This window comes from Lynx rufus, unplaced genomic scaffold (assembly GCF_022079265.1).
Source record: "Lynx rufus isolate CCGP_SWC_20201006 ecotype Redwood Valley unplaced genomic scaffold, mLynRuf1.p SCAF_1, whole genome shotgun sequence".
In the NCBI taxonomy this organism is placed as follows: domain Eukaryota; kingdom Metazoa; phylum Chordata; class Mammalia; order Carnivora; family Felidae; genus Lynx; species Lynx rufus.
In genome coordinates, this window is record NW_025814823.1 from 132,664,033 (window position 1) to 132,681,949 (window position 17,917).

Consider the following 17,917-nt stretch of genomic DNA (forward strand, 5'->3'; position numbering starts at 1 on the left):
GAATGAGAGAAATTCTGGCCCTTCTAAACTCAGTCCCCTACCCCACTCCGCCTCTTTTTCTTCCTCCTCCTCTCTTAAGAAATTCTAGCCTGGTTTGTGACTAGTTGTTTCTTGGAAAAAGGAAGGGGGAGGGAGAGGATGAATGACTTTAGATGAATTAGTGTCACTGTTAAGTTCTCTGGTTGCCTTCTCCGTGAATTTTTTTTTAACTGCACACAACAAAAATATTAAAAGTTGCACATGAGTGTCTTTGAGGAAACTTACAGCACACTTAGATCAGTGGCAGATTTCAAAACTCAATAGCTACATGTGCATAAAATGCCTGTTTTTTCAATATACCTCAACAAGTAAAACTGCCACCAACAGGGAGAGTGGACTAAAGTAAACTAAGACCAGCACATTTTCCATCTGATTACCGACTTCAGGTTATGTGGGGCTTTAAAAGAAGAAAAAAAAAAGTGGGGGAGGAGGGAGCGGGGGAAAAGAGAGAAGCTTGCATTATTTCCAGATGAGGGTGAGACTGGATGGTGTTTTAAAGTGCAACCGGGGAAAGCTACAAGTGGAGTGTATTTTTTTAAGTCGGTACATTGAATGAAATCTCAGTGACTGCCCAAATGAAAATAAATCCAAAGTCAGACCCCCCAAAAAAGGGGGAAAAAAAACCAGGAACCCTGCTGCGATCTCAAGATAAACAAACAAAACCTCAAAACTGGTTCTTCAAGCTTCCCAATCCCACCCTCCCGCCCACCCCCACACCACCCTCCACACCAGCTGCCAGTCCATACTTTAAGGGAGAAAACTCCACCACAACGTAGCACTTTCACTTTCATTTGCTGGGAGAAAGCCACTGGCATTAAACTGTGGGGGAAATGCCCAAATATGTTTTCCATGTCCTAAGCAAGCAAACAAAGTCTGGCACACAAATCGGAAACAGGAAAAAATGTGAAAATAGCTCAGGACAAATGCTGCCTTTCAGCGGTGTAATCTGCTGCATCATTTATCTGTCTCTATGGTTGAGTGTAGGGTAGGGAGAGGTTTAAGAGTTTCCGAGGCTGGAGGGGGCGGGGGGGGGGGCGGTGGGCGGGGGAGCGGGGTATTGACGCCTTGAAATTCCAGTCGGTAGTTACCGCCAAGTCAATTTCCGATGGCCAGAACCAGAAAGGGGAATTGGACCGGAGGGAAGGGGGTGGGGAGGAGGACCTTTCTGAATACCCGCTCTTAAGTTTCAAGCTTCTGCTAACATTATTGCTCATTTGACATTTTTTTTTCTTCCTACACCGGAGGTAGTAGGTGTAATTCTTCTGGTGAATACATGAATAGTTGGCTAAAAGAAGGCATGAATCAGACTGAGAACGTCCAAGAATACAGTTATTTCCATTCTTTTTCTGAGGGTTGAAAGGGGAAAGCATCTGTCCACAGTCAATAGTCCTCATCTTGACCTTAATCAGTAGTATTTGGCTCAATGCCATTGAAAATGTAGAAATACATTCTGTGCTTGGCATTGACAGTTTTAAATAACGAGGATTCATATGGAGATAGATAGATGATAGAAGATTGATAGATAGATGTATTTGCATTAAAATACATGGATGACTCATCTCCTAGCAATAATTGTAAACACAAAAAATAAAAAGAGTGGGCACAGAGCTGTTTTTGCATGAAACTAACTTTTAAATAGTTGTGAACCTAAACGTTAATAAAAACAAAAAACAAAACAAAAAACTGGTATTAGATACAACCAGCACAGGAAATTAAAGTTAAGGTGTGAGTAGTATTATCTCTAGAAGTTATCTGGAAAGTTTTTCCTCTCAACTAAGAGTGGGCACAGAGCTGTTTTTGCCTGAAACTACCTTTTAAATAGTTATGAACCGAAACCTTAAAAATAAAAAAATAGGTATTAGATACAGCCAGCACAGGAAACTAAAGTTAATGTGCGAGTAGTATTATCTCTACAAGTTATCTGGAAAGTTTTTGCTCTCAACTAAGACAAACTGCCCTAAAAGTATCAACCTTGTAAAGGAAAGGAGCATATTCATTGAGAAGTGGACATTGGCTAATTACTTATTCAAACAGTGCCATCCTGCGTCTAAAACGAGTAATGAAAAATTTCCAACATCCCTTTTCTCCTCCAAATGACTAAGAAAAATATGAGTAAGGGAGAAAAATTATTAGCATGAGCAATGAAGTGTCAGTTTAACTTTATATGTGTGTCCATATGTATGTACATTTTAACTGCATTAAAGAAAATTCAAACATACATATAAGTAGAGCAATATATAATGAACCCCAAATTGTACATAATCCAGTTTTAAAAACTGTCAACACATGACCAATTGTTTCCCATTACTTGCTCCATCCCACTGGATTATCTTGAAGCCAATCCCAGATAACATTTCACTGCATCCATTAAATATTTCTAAATAAAGTTGTACTTCTAAAATATAAGGACAAAAAATAAATAACCACTACTATACCACACTTACTCTTAAAACATTAATAATTCCTTAATTTCAACAAATATCAGATGACCTCCCTCAACTGCAAATAAACGCTTAAAAATGCTGTATTGAAATCAGGATCCACGTATTACATTAAGTTAATCTATCTCTTTTGTCTCTTTTTTAAAAACTTTTTACTGAAGTAGAATATTCACACAGAAAAGTACATACATATATAAATTGATGAAAAATGTTAAGTCTAGGGGAACCTGGGTAGCTCAGTCAGTTAAGCATGTGACTCTTGGTGTTGGCTCAGGTCAGGAGCTCACGATTCCAAAAAAGGAATAAACAGAAAATTGAGAGAGGAAGGTAATTTGTATGTATGTATGGATAGATGGATGGATGCACACCATGTATGTATATATGTATTTTAGAGACTGAAAAATAGGAGCAAAGGCAGAAGAGTTTGAGAGCCCAAGAATAGAGACCGAGAAACTTTTAGAGGTAAGAACAGACTTTTAACTTACAATTTTTAATGTCTTAGCATGTAAATTAGATTTAATTTTTTTACTTGGTAACCAAGGAATTTCTTTGTTTTTCTTAATGTTTATTAATTATTTTTGAGAGAGAGACAGAGTGTGAGCAAGGGACAGGCAGAGAGAGAGGGAGACACAGAATTTGAAGCAGGCTCCATGCTCCCAGCTGTCAGCACAGAGAGGGATGTGAGCTCAAACCATGAACTGTGAAGTCATGACCTGAGCCAAAGTCAGATTAACTGACTGAACCACCCAGGTGCCCCTCTTTTTTTTTTTTAAGTTTGTTTACTGATTTATATATTTTGAGAGAGAGAGAGAGCATGTGCAGGCATGCACATGCACACAAGTCGGGGAGGGACAGAGAGAGACAGAGAGACAGAGAGAGAAAGAATCACAAGCAAGCTCTGCGCTGTGTGGGCAGAGCCCGACTCCAGCCTTGATCTCACAAATAGTGAGATCATCACCTGAGCTGAAATCAAGAGTCAGACGTTCAACCAACTGAGCCAGCCAGCTCTCCAAAACGAAGGCATTTCTTAAAATTAGACTGTTTGCTTGTATTTTCAGAAAAATGAGATGAATTCTGATTTTATGCTTGCTTGGAATTACTAAATTGAATTAAATCTACAAAAATGTCAACATGAATAAATTATATAACTGGAAGTTGAAATGCTTCAATAGGGTATGTTGATCCAAACTGGGATAAGATGTACATAATATTGTGCAATTTATATAAACTTAATAGTACAACAAATATATATGTCAGACTTACAAAAGCATTCATGGGAAGAACATAGAGTATCTTGAACATCATAATTAACCTGGGGGAGAAAGAAAAGAACAAAATTAAGGAGCACAAAGTGGCATCAACTAAATCTATAAAATTTTATTTGAAAAATAAAACAATTGGAATTATCATAAAATGTTAATGTCGGCTAATTCAATGTACTGAATGTATGTGAATCTCTATTATCTATTATTTTAATCTCTGTATTGTGGGAATAATTCACAATTTTACAAAAAGAAAGAAAGATTACTGTTATTTGTTATTACAATTAATCTGGCAATTTCTGAAATTTCAGAGGCAAAACAGCTTTAACTACTTATTATTTACTTACTTATTTACTTTTTTATTAGCATATTGAGCAATAGCAGAAAGAAAAAAACAGATTGAAAAGAGTGAGTATAATCAATGGTTTATAACCATACTATACAATATCTAATATTCAAAAAAGAGAAGATGAAGCTAAAGTATATTACTGAGATAAAAATAAAAACCCCTATATGCTAATAAGTGCCACTCTTTAGCATTGTGCAGAAGGCTAAGAAGTAACAAAATATAAGGTTCCTTTCCTCAATAAATTCATAAATTGGAAAACAATATGAAAGTGTGATAAGGGAAAATGCAATACACTACATAATTTAGTGACATAAATGATAGAGCTTCAAATGATAGAGAACTCAGTAAAGTCCACCTAAGGATTTTTCTGACATCCATGTTGCCATTCTTGTGGTCAGTTTTGTGGTTCTTGAACTCCCAGCAACATTCAATTGAATCAATCACTCCCAACTTCTGGAAATACTGTACTTTTCTAGTTTTTGTATGACTGCATAGTCCATTCTCCTCCTCTTCCCAGTTACTAAATAGTAAAATGCCCAGGAGTCAGTCCCGATACCCATTCTATTCTTTATCAACTGATTTTTCCTTTGATTAATGTATGCTTTTCCTTGACTTTAAAGACCATCTACACGCCAATGACTCTGAGAGCTAAATGTCTACTTGGCTGTGTCTTATAAGGCAGTACAAACTTCTTGTGATATACAGAATTAGACATGTTCGTCTGTCTTTTCCATGCAGCAAATGGAACCACAATTCACCAAGTCTCTAGCCAGTATGTTTTTTTCAGTCCACTTTTCAATTTTCTTAACATGTATTCTTCATACAATGTGCCAAGCTTTAGTGGGAGAAATAGGGAGAAGTGTGTCTATTTCATCTTAGCTGGAAACTAGAGTTCCTCTCTGCTATAGTCTGAATCTTTGTGTCACCCTCAAAATTCACAAGTTGAAATCCTAATGCCTAATGTGATGATATTAGGAGGTAGAACTTTTGGGAGATGCTTAAGTCAGGAGGGTAGAATCCTCATAAATAGAATTAGTGTTCTTATAAAAGAGACCTTACAGAGATCCCTCCCCCTTCCACCATGTAAGGACATAGTGAGAAGGCACTAAGAGCAAGAAAGAAGACCCTCACCTGACCATGCTGGCACCCTGATAGCAGATTTCCAGCCTCTAGAACTGTGCCAAAGGAATTTCTGTTGTTTATAAGTGCCCAATTTGTGGTATTTTGTTACAGAGCCTGAATGGATTCAGATTCTATCTCCTTTATTGTTAAAACATTGTCAAAATATTTATTCTCTATTGTGAAGTGTCTGTTAACTTTTTTACCAGGATAATTTTTAACTGGGATGAATGTCTTCTATTTATTGATTTTGGGGGTACACTATATATTTCAGATTTAAGTCCTTTGTTGGATATAGATAGTATAAATATCTTTCCCCATTCTATGGATTACCTTCTAACCCTTTAAAGGAAGACAGAGTTTGTAGATAGAAATTCCTAATTCTAAGATAGTCTATTTTAACTTTTTTTCTTTGATTTTTAGGACTCTTTGTATGCTCTTAGAGAGATTTTTGACTACTTGCTTCACTTTTTTTCTTTGAAAAAAGCAAACATAGTTTCTTTATAACATGCAATTGTCTTGAAGCAAAAACAGCCCTTTGTCTTACTGCCATTCGACAATAAGAATACATATCATGGGGGTGCTTGGGTGGCTCAGTTGGTTAAGCATCTGGCTCTTGGTTTCGGCTCAGGTCATGATCTCACAGTTCATGAGCTAGAGCCCCGCACTGGGCTCTCTGCTAACAGTGTGGAGGCTGCTTGGAATTCTGTGTCCCTGCCCCGCTCTCACTCTCTCTCTCTCTCTCTCTCTCTCTGCTTTCTCTCAAAACAAACTTTAAAAAAAATACATATACATGCTCCAGTCAAAATGAACACTTTACACCCTAAAATAAGAGGGAAATCCAACTCTGTCTTCAAAAAACCTTAAGTATTTTTGCATAAATTAACTTTCTACCAAAAGTTCATTCCTTACTTCTGATTCCTAAAGATACATCACAACTTATGTGCATATAGTATATGACAACAATGTGGAAAAACTGCTATTCTTCCCACCATGAACATGCTAATACAAACTTGGTACCTTGTAGGGATTTTCCTTTAGACATAGGTTGTATTTATTGTTTGAATAACCAGATGTTCTGAAGTAGAAATCCTTGCAACATCTTTTCCAGAAACAATTTCTTTCTACATGTCTTCATTAGCTGATATTAAATAAAGTTATGTGGTTCTTTTATCCCCCATCCTCCGAAGTTAACTTCTCTTCTTGAAGTATATCTGCTACGAGTTTTTTTAGGGAGAGTACGCAGTAGGAAAGGTTTTTAGTTTTTATGTCAGAAAATTTGTTTTTTCCTCATTCTTGAATAATAGTTTAGCTTATTATGGAATTCTAGGCTGATGACCTTTTTTACCCCCCTCAGCCTCACCATCTGTTGTTGCAGATGAAAGATAGGATTGCTATTTCTATCTTACTAAACTATCTTTTCTCTTTAGTACCTTTAGTATTCTCTTCCTCCTTGATGTTTTGCAAACGATTTCATGCTGTGGTTTTACCTCTGTTTATCTTGCACAGAATTCAGTGAGCATCTTTTTCTGAGCGCTTCTGTTGTTCTGCATACTGAAGATTTTTCAGCTATTATGTACTCAAATATTACGTATTCAGCATTCTCTCTATTCTTTAAGAAGGTTTATGTTGGTGGAGTTCCTCAGTTTGTCCTCTATATCTCTTATTTGCTCTTCATAATTTTTATCTTTTTATCTGTATGGATGAATTCTTCAAATTATCTTTCAATTTATTAAATCAATCTCTGACTCAATCAAGAGTTTATCTCAGTTATAGAATTATATTTAAATTATATTAATAAGGTATGGGACTTTGTAATTAATTCCTTTTCATAGCCAAATGTTCTTTCATTTGTTCCTATTTTTGTGTTATAATTTCTAGCTTTTTTTAGATGAAAAATTTCTCAAACAACCTCAAAATACACATTTTAAAGTCTTCATCAGATTGTTCCATAAAATTAATTTCACTGAGAGTCAATGTTTCATTGTTGGATGTTGCTACTAGCTAGGATACCTTCAGTTTCAAGTAACATAAAAAATCTGTCTCAACTTACTTAAACCAGAAGGAGAATTTATTATCTTATATATCATGTTCCCTAGCAAAGCACCTCTAGGGTCAACTAATTCACTGGCTCAATAACATTATCAGAATTTGTTCTTTCTCTTTTGTGACTCTGCCATACTAAATACGCCAGATTTGTCCATGGCAGCTCTACTTATGGTTACAAAATGGCTAAACAGTTCCAGATGTTCCATGCGGACCCAGTAACATCCACCAGAAGAAGTCATCTCCTCCTGTATATTTTTTTAATCAGTAAAAAAAAAAAATATATCTATCCCAAAAGTTCCTCAGAAGACATATATATTAAGTCAATATTGCACCAAATGTATTCTTAAATAAATCACTAAGAAGGGGATACAGACAACCATGTTTGGTTTAGCTAAATACATGGCTCTGTTGACAAGAGTGGATTACCCAAACAAAATTTAGTTCCCTTAGAAAGTAGGAAGATTCAAAAAACAAAATCTGTTGCTCTGGCTCTTTGCATTAAATTCCTTCATTTATTTAACATTTTTGTTTGATTGGTCATTTTACTAGGAAAACTGTTATGTTTATGGTTTGTCATTTTTATTCTTTTCCTCACCCTCTACTTTGACCCCCTTTTACCTAGGAGTTTTAAAATTGCTTTAGTCTCTCCCATCCCCAAGTCCATAAGCAGTTATTATGGTGTTTTAGCATCACCATGATAAAATTATTTATTACTATATAATAAAATAATCCAAAAGTTAATGGCTTAAAACAATAACCATTTATTTTTTTGATAGTTTCAGTGTTTCAGAAATTCAGAAACAGCTTAGCTGAAGAGTTCTGGCTCAGGGTCTCTCATGAGGAGGCTGTCAAGATTTTTTGGGGCGCCTGGGTGGCGCAGTCGGTTAAGCGTCCGACTTCAGCCAGGTCACGATCTCGCGGTCCGTGAGTTCGAGCCCCGCGTCAGGCTCTGGGCTGATGGCTCGGAGCCTGGAGCCTGTTTCCGATTCTGTGTCTCCCTCTCTCTCTGCCCCTCCCCTGTTCATGCTCTGTCTCTCTCTGTCCCAAAAATAAATAAACGTTGGAAAAAAAAAAAAAAAAAAAAAAAAAAAGATTTTGGCCAGGGTTAGATATCTGAAAGCTGAAAATGGTTTACTTACACAGCTGAGACAGAGTGATGCTTTGTTCGCAGAAGACCTCAGTTTCTGCTCCTATGAGCCTCAACACAAGCTATTTGAGTGTTCTCATATCATGATGTCAAGCTTCTTCAAGAACTTGGCAATCCAAATGAGATCAAGATAGAAGAGGCAATGTCTTTTATGATCTAGCCTTCGAAGCTGCACACTGTCTCTTTGCCATATTCTATTGGTCACAGAGACCAACACTGACACAATATGTGGAGGTGGGGCCACCCAAGGACATGAATACCAGCAGAGGAGGATCATTTATCTTGGAGACTGGCTATTACACCTATCCAAGCAACACTGGGTATTTAAATATCCCCACTTACTTCCTGGCCATAAAGCTGTATCTTTGCATCGTTGCCACTTTCACTTTCTCACACTCACAGCTTTATAATCTTCAGTAGTTTTTGTTTTAGATCTCCTTTCACAAGGTTTTGACTGTGAAGAGACTCACTCAAGCCCTTAGCTTTAATGAGAGACCTTGATTCTAGTCCTCCTTCTCATATGGAGAAGTTTTAATATTCATTTCCAAGAAAGAACCAAAATCTCATATTCACTAAGTTGCTTCTAAACCCAGAGTCATTTCCACTCACAGCTATTTCTCTTCTGATTGCTGATCTTCCAATGTTTATCTAGTTTTTAAGTCTTCCTATTTTTCCTTGTTTTCTTCTAAATTTTATCAATGTCACGTGTTAAAAAAAAGAGTATACTAATGTGAGAACTCATTCTTACCACTTTGAAGCCTTATTTTTTTAGCTTTTTAAACTGATTTTAAAGTTGCAAAAATAGTAGATTTCCCATATATCTCTCATCTGGCTTCCCTCAGGTTAACATCTTATATAACTGCATTAAAATTACTGAACCCAGGAAACTACTGCTGGTATAATACTATTAACCAAATTGTAGACTTTACTCAAATTTCACCAGTGTTTCTACTATTGCTGTTTTTCTCACCCAGGAGCCTGTGTAATACTTGTAAATTATGTATCTGATAAAGGACTTGTTTCCAGAATACATAAAAACTCTCAAAACTCAGTAGGATGAAAGACAATCCAATTTCAAAATGGGCCAAAAGTCTCTCTATGCTTTATAGACCTTTTTCCATTCCTTTATGCTTAGCCCTTCTGAATTACTTTGTTTTAGGTATGTTTCCTATATACTGCAGTTGAATTCTGCTTTGTGAGTCAAGGAGATTCTCACTGTTAGGACTACTATGTTTGGTCTCTTATCTGTATTAGGATAGTCCTCCCGAGGACATGATCGATGATTCTTGCACACTCTTGCTGACCACAAAACTACCCATCTTTTGACATTGAGTACTTTCTGAACTGGTCATATCGGCAACTAACTATGTCAAGGTAACCACAATGTGACAATGCTTTAAGTACTTGCTCTCCATTGAGGTCTGCCTTGTTTGCGGCTTGCTACAGACGACGCTCAGCATTCTCCTCCTGGTCTTCTCAGCTATGGCAAAACTCACTGCAGGTGTAGTCTCCACCCAGCTCCATCACATTGCTCTGTGGGACTTGGAGATAAAGAAATCCAGTACAACAATGCTGATGCTCTTGTTTAGAGTGCTGTAATAAACTGTTTTGCTCTAATACATTTAATCACATGTACTTTCAGCATTTATGGAGGTGTACGAAGTTAATTCCTTGCCTCTAATGTAAGACTGGGCTCTTCCCAGACACTATCATATTTTTAAATTATGTGAATTTTGTTATATTTATTTCTTTCTCTATAAAATAGGTAATCTTTGTTCTTTTGTTAAAGTTTTTTTCTGAAGGTGCCTGTGTGGCTAAGCCGGTGAAGCGTCTGACTCTTGGTTTCAGCTCGGGTCATGATCTATTTCTTTTTGCAGTTCTATCAGTTTTTGCCTCATACACTGTGATGATGTTGTTAGGTGCATATATATTAAAGACTATTATGTCTTCTCAGAGAATTGGCAGTTTTATCAACATGTGATGTTCCTTGTAAGCCCTGGTCATTTTCCTTGTTCAGAAGTCTTCGTCTTAAATTAATAAAGTCCTGGTTTCTTTTAATTAGTGTTAGCATGGTGTATCTTCCTCCATACCTTCACTTTTAATCTATCAGGGTCCTTATATATCAAATGAGTTTCTTGTAGAAAACACAGAGTCTGAGTCTTGTTTTTTCATCCACTTTGACAGTCCTGCCTGGATTGGTGTATTTAGTCCATTCACATTTAAAGTGATTACTGATATACTGGATTAATATTTGCATATTTGTTACTGTATTCTATGCATTGCTTTTGTCCTCTCTGTCTTCCATTTTCCTGCCTTCTCTCATTTTAACTGAACATTTTACACAATTCTACTTTTTCTCTTGTCTTAGCACATCAATTATACTTAAAATGTTTTTAGCAGTTGCCCTAGAGTTTGCAATATACACTTACAATTAACCCAACTTCACTTTCAAATAAAGAATGTTCTAGAGAATTGAAAAATACAATTCTTGGTAAAAGCAACAAAGAAGCAAACTAATGAAAACATTAACTTAAAAAGATAGATGCAACCCCATGTTCACTGCATCATTATTTATAATGGCCCAGACATGAAAGCAACCTAAGTGTCCATCAATGTATGAATGGATAAAGAAAAGATGGTACAGGGGTGCCTAGGTGGCCCAGTTAGCTGTGTCTGACTTCGGCTCAGGTCATGATCTCATGGTTTGTGAGTTTGAGCCCCACATCAGGCTCTGTGCTGACAGCTTAGAGCCTGGAGCCTGCTTTGGATTCTGTGTTTCCCTCTCTCTCTGCCTCTCCTCTGTCTCCCTCTCTCTCAAAATAAATAAACATTAACAAAAAAATAATAAGAAAAGGTGGCATATATATATATTATTCATCCAAAAAATGAATGGAATTTGCCATTTGCAACAATGAGGATGGACCCTGAAGACATTGTTTTAAGTGAAATAAGTCAGAGAAAAAGAAAGACAAATACCATATGATTTCACCTATATGTGTAACCTATAAACAATAACAACAGGGGTGCCTGGGTGGCTCAGTTGGCCAAGTGTCTGACTTCAGCTTGGTCATGATCTTGTAGTTTTTGAGTTTAACCCCTGCGTTGGGCTATCTGCTGTCAGTCCAGAGCCTGCTTTGGATCCTCTGTCCCCCCCTCTCTCTGCCCCTCCCCCACTCATGAGCATGCCCTCTCTCTTTCAAAAATAAATAAACATAAAAAATATAATAACCAAAACAAGCTCATGGATACAGAGAGCAGATTGGTAGTTGCCAGTGGCAGGGAATGTGAAGTGGGAAAAATGGGTGAAGAGTGTCAAAAGGTACAAACTTACAGTTTTAAAACAAAGAAGTCATGGGGATATAATGTACAGTATGGTGACTATAGTTAATAATACTGTATTGCATATTAAAAGTTCTCATCACAAGTAAAAAAAAAATTGTTAACCCTGGTGACAGATGATAACTAGATTTACTGCGGTGATCATTTGACAATATACACAAACATCAAATCATTTTGTTGTACACCTGAAACTAATAAAATATATGTCAACTATAACTCAATTAAAAAAAAATCATATTGAGGGGCACCTTGCTGGCTCATTCAGAAGAGCATGTGACTTTTGGTCTCGGGTCATGAGTTCAAACCCCATGTTGAGTGTAGAGATTACTCAAATAAGTAAAACTTTAAAAAATCATATTGAAATAGTTGTCAATATATTGAAAAACAAATCTGTGTTATAGAAATATATGTGCTTATTTAATAATACATAAATAAGATCAAGTATCTTGACTTCAAAGTATTGATGTACATACATGTTATTTAGAGACATCTAAATATAATATGTGCTGGGGGAAGGGGCACAACTGGGTGGATCAATTGGTTAAGCCTCTGACTCTTGATTTCAGCTCAGGTCTTGATCTCAGGATAGTGAGCTCAAGCCCTGCATTGGGCCCCTTACTAAGTGTGGAGGCTATTAAAAAAAAAAAAAAAAAAAAAAAAAAAAAAAAGTTATGGGGGAAAAAAGAAGTTAACTAATACCTAAATAAACTAAAAAGTAAATTAAGGAAAATAGGGAATCAGAAATGTTAACATAGACCTATAACCACATAAAACTTATCTTAAGTCTCAAAAGGGTCGTATTCAACTGGGTTGAATTTTCAACCGAATAGATATTTAATTTCTCCAAAATCAATCCGTGCATACACATCAACCAATAACAAAGTTAAGTATATTTTCTGGTAGACTAAAACAATTTGTTTTTAATTTTTTTTTTTTTTTTTGAGGGCGTGTGTGCACATGCACACACGGAGCAGGGAAGCGCAGAGGAGGAGAGAGAATCTTAAGCAGGCTACATTCCCAAAGACATGGAGCTAGATCTCAGGACCATGAGCTCATGACCTCAGCTGAAATCAAAAGTCGGATATTTAACCAACTAGCCACCCAGGCACCCCATCAGTTTTTTTGTTTTTAAATTAGGCTAACATCACCATCTGATGTGGGAAAGCTAGAATGTGGTATTACTTTCTGATATTTTGCATTATCATATTTAAGAGTCAGTAAAATTAAAGCAAATTATAAACCTTAATAGATTCCAGGGATTATCTTAAAGCAGTGAAAAGTAAAAATACGTAACAGTTTTCAGAACTTAAAACACTTTCTCCAACATACTCAAAACCATAGACAGCTTACAAGGGCTGTAAGTTTAGATGGAATACAAATCAAGAAAATTCTACTATAACTTACTTTGTTTATAACTGATATCAAAAGTGGGCAAATAATCTTGGTAAAAAGCCTGGGTCAAGTAAAGTGAGATGTAATCATCATAGTTTTCCTTAAAGTCTTACACAAAATACTGCACTAAAAAAATCCTAACCAATATCTTTATCAGTAAAATGTGAATGAAGATTTGCCCAATAAATCAAGATGTTTACTACTTTATTTCTTTCTGTAATCTGCAACACAAAGAAGTTCATGGACAACAGTACTATCTACTTTGTAGAATTATTGTCAGGGTTATACTGACTGAACTGAACCATTTCTCCCTTCTCCAGTAACTTCAAGAACTAAAAAGATGCTCATTCCTTTGACTCCCAACTTGACTATTCTAGCAAGGTACTTTATGTCATCTTCCTGTAAAAGAACTTACATTCTCTAAAATTTAACAGTATTTCTATTCTCTCTAAAAGGTGTAAGATATACTTGGAGAACTATTTGCTTACTTTAAAAAAGATGAAGTGTTGAAGGTAAGCAAGAAATGTGGATAAACAGCAGACCGCATTTTCTTTTTTTTTTAATTTTTTTTCAACGTTTTTTATTTATTTTTTGGGACAGAAAGGGACAGAGCATGAATGGGGGAGGGGCAGAGAGAGAGGGAGACACAGAATCGGAAACAGGCTCCAGGCTCCGAGCCATCAGCCCAGAGCCTGACGCGGGGCTCGAACTCACGGACCGTGAGATCGTGACCTGGCTGAAGTCGGACGCTTAACCGTCTGCGCCACCCAGGCGCCCCGAGACCGCATTTTCAAATATAAAAGTACACACTACATCCTCTTAGAAAATTAATGGTACTAAAAGCATGTGGAATTCTCTAGTTTAGATTATATGTAATCTTGAATGAGTCCTATAATATCCTCACTTTTCTACCTATGAAAAAGTCTATTTAATTTATTAAAATATCATGCCACATCACCAAAAAAGGTAGAGAGACTTTTAGACCAAAGAGTTTTATTTACAGAAAGGTCATGGAGAATTAACAAAATTTTATGAACACAATTTTGTTAGCAATAATAAACAGAAACAGCATGGTTTAATATATATCACTTGTTATATAATACATATTAAGATATAGTTTTCATGCTACACTTATCCATTAGTTTCTGTTCCAATTTTTAAATCTAGAAATAAGGCAGTACACATGGAACAGATTTACTACATGCTTTTAAATTACGATTCCTTCTATATCAGATATTGTCAATTTTAAAGCCATCTACAAATTAAATGGCCTTTCCATTATAATTGCTAAATTTCGAGATATAAGCTCCAAATGGAACTCAAAATACATAAAATAAACTGTCACAAATTCAAAAGGAAAACATCACAGTAACAGTATCATAAATTAACAAAGAATACTGCAGAAGTAAGATACATCAAAAGTTTATTACGATTAAGTCTAGAATGTTTTTTACTTGCATTCTTTTCCATCGAGTTGAAAACACCAAGGTACTAATTGAATGTGAAAGGACCATTTATAAATTGTAGGTGGCATGTGTCATTTTATGGATGAAAGGAAGAGGGACTATGTGCTTTGATTTGCAAATAATGTTCTTTGTCCAAGTAATCCTTAGTGTTTCCATTATCCTTGAATGACAAGATTCATTAAGTACTGTGTGAAAAAAGAGACCATCCTTTTACTGATGGAAGGCTTCTAATCTTATTTGGGTTGGATCTTCTGGATGTCTCAAGGCAATTCCATTACGCAGGAGCAGCTCAATATATGGTGGCCAAAAAGAATCACTAATTTTGACATATGGATCATGTGGAACATCAAATAATCTATTTAAAAGAATCTAGAAAAAAATACCGTTCATAATACCTTAGTAAAAAACTGATACAGCTATAATAAAACATTAAAAATTTGTTTACCAAAGAATGTTGATCTCTTTTCTCTTTGAATAATTGCTTGTCATAATTTCCATGTATTAACTTAAATAAGCGATTTTCTTCCTTTTTAAAAAAACTACATATTAATAAATGGAAACATGTTTAAAACTGTGTACAGATTTCTGCAACTATGTGGAAAGAATCCTTAAACTCACATATGTAGTTCAGATAGAATACAGAGGTGCCAACTAAAGATTCCATCAATGTAAAAGCATAGGGTTTCACTGTGCAAATAATAAATAACATCATAAATTTTTTTTTTAAGTAATAATCTTAAGAATATGATTAAGGGCTAGTCTCTAACTATGTTCTTTTTTAAAAATGACAATATTCTTTCTAGTAATGGATAGAAAACAAACTATCTTATAGTAAAGATAAATTAATAAAAATTGATTTAATAAAATTTGGTATGTTTAAGAACTAAACCAGTATTTTGTTTCAAGCCTGTGTATAATTGTTTAGAAATCACTAATTAAAAGAAATCTTGAAGACAAAACAACTACACAAAATGCTTACCTCTAACATTTCATGCAGTGTTATCAGCTGTGCAGTTGATTCTTGAATGTTTGTCTTTGACAGAAATGTGAATAACAAAAAATTAACATCTCAGTTCTACCAGTGGCAGAATATTAAACTATATTTATTACGAAATTTTTAAAAATTAGTATTTCTTACCTGCAATGGTACAAGGTATACCAAAACCAAATATTTAGAATTAGGTGATATTAAAAGAATTCTGAAAGTAAACAATCTGCTTGTACTACACAGTCACGTTCATAAAAACAAAGTTCAAACAACCTCTAAGAAAGTGAATTACTAGAAGGTACAATTCAGACTACCTGTAAATAAATAATGGATAAATTATATTTTTTTACATATACTCATGTAAAACACAGTCTAATTTTTGAGACTTCCAATCAAAATATCTCAAACAAATGGCATTCCAAACCCTATTTATACAGCTTCGGGACAGGAAACTTACTTCCTAGGGAGCCTTGTTCAACTTTCTGTGGTTCTTGACAGTTCTTAATGTTAACTCAATTCATTGCTTCTTTTTCCCTTGGAATGATAGAGAATAAATCCCATTCCAATGCAATCCAAGATTCCTCAAATATTTGAAGATGGGTATTATAAGCCCCAAGTCTTGGCCATATTAATTGTCATTAGTTCCTTCAATTTTTTTTCATAATCTGTAGACTTGCAGCCCCTCAATATCATAGTTGCTCTCTAAATGTGCTCTAATTTATCTTTTTTTCTTTTTCAAACCAGTCTCCATATGATACAAGTGTGACTCAAACACCAAAGATGAAAAGGAAGACTCACTTTCATACTTGTATAGATGCTGGAATTTTATTAAGTTTATTCATTACCTTTTAGATATCAATTTTGCCCTGCTGACCTCTCAGCATACCATCATCTAAAATGTCTAAGCCTCTTTCTTACATCTAGCTGAGATATGTCTGCTTCATTCTTTAATGTTTCAAACCCAAAAAAGAGATTTTATGTCCCTCACTAAATATTTTATTTGGCCCAGGTCTAGTCAGCTGAAAAATATAGTCCTAATTCTATCATTCAATACATTTACTATCGAGGACAACATCTAAAGGGGTTCTGCTAGAAATCTCCCTCCAAGATAATACTAATCCTAATCAGCAGCTTTTGAGTTCAGACATTTAATTAAATGCAAAGTCATCTACCACAGTGACAGCTTGTACTTTCCTGATACCAGTCAAAGATTACCTTGGAGCCCTTATAAAGTCTTACATAACTACAAATATTTTAAAGAAATAGTGAAAATGAATGTGATTCCTGAGTAAAGATAGTAAAGCTAGACCTCAAAATCTCCTGACCTCTAATACCTTATTAAATGAAAGAGTGGTTTAGAAAAGCAGCATTCACTAGTGAGGAAAGAAACAGAATTAAAGAACTGATACAGAAATAAATAGCAAAAAAGCACAGATTGAGACAATCAAAGAAAAAGCAGAGGAAAAATATAATGAAAGCAGAGCTGAAAAAAAAACTTTCAACATAAGGATATGAAAATATAAACCATAATAAAATAAAATTTCCACTAAACGAAATGTGACCTAAATTTGCCCCTAAAAACAATGTCATCTATGGGGCGCCTGGGTGGCTTGGTCGGTTAAGCATCCGACTTCGGCTCAGGTCATGATCTCACTGTCTGTGGGTTCAAGCCCCACGTCGGGCTCTGTGCTGACAGCTCAGAGCCTGGAGCCTGTTTCAGATTCTGTGTCTCCCTCTCTCTCTGCCCCTCCCCTGTTCGTGCTCTGTCTCTCTCTGTCTCAAAAATAAACAAACTTTAAAAAAAAATTTTTAAAAAAATGTCATCTTCAAAACAAAAATGATACTGAATGATCAACACTGTAAGGTATCTGTTAAATTACTGAAGGTCAAAGATAAAGAACTCTTCAGACATATACTCAGAAGCAGAAAGATATCTACAGGCTGGCCTAGCTATCTACAGGATGGCCCAGCACATCCTATTTCAGAAGAATGGAACAATCCCTACCAGGTCTTGAGATTTTTTTTTTTAATGTGCCAAAAATATCCTTTGCATATAAAGGCAAACCAAGCATTTTTATCAGTCAAGAATCCAAAAAATAAAATGCCCAGGAATTCTGCTTGAACAAATTACTTCTCAAAGAAACCAATCAAATCAATTAGTTTAACTTAAAAACTCAAAAATAAATGGTCAAAGATGATAAGCATTGAATCCAATACAATGTGAACACGAAACACATATATAAATAATGTTATGAGACAGAATAAAAATGTTATAAACCTGCCAAAGTTAAAACAAATAACAAATTGTAATGGTGTTATAGGAAGA

General features: G+C 35.3%; 1 protein-coding gene across 3 annotated transcripts in view; it reads right to left on the reverse strand.

Annotated features, from left to right (window-relative positions):
- CENPK (centromere protein K) overlaps positions 1–17,917 on the reverse strand; it is a 58,952-nt gene that overhangs the window by 8,223 nt on the left and 32,812 nt on the right. Inside the window, exons 9-10 of one of the 3 annotated variants that reach the window (XM_047087114.1) lie at positions 15,583–15,636; positions 3,744–3,792 (exon numbers count right to left, since the gene is read on the reverse strand). In XM_047087114.1, coding sequence (XP_046943070.1) covers positions 3,744–3,792; positions 15,583–15,636 — 103 coding nt within the window. Of the gene's footprint in view, positions 1–3,743; positions 3,793–14,128; positions 14,973–15,582; positions 15,637–16,048; positions 16,126–17,917 lie in introns of those variants that run through there. The other 2 variants (XM_047087106.1, XR_006963545.1) reach the window with 2 other exon arrangements.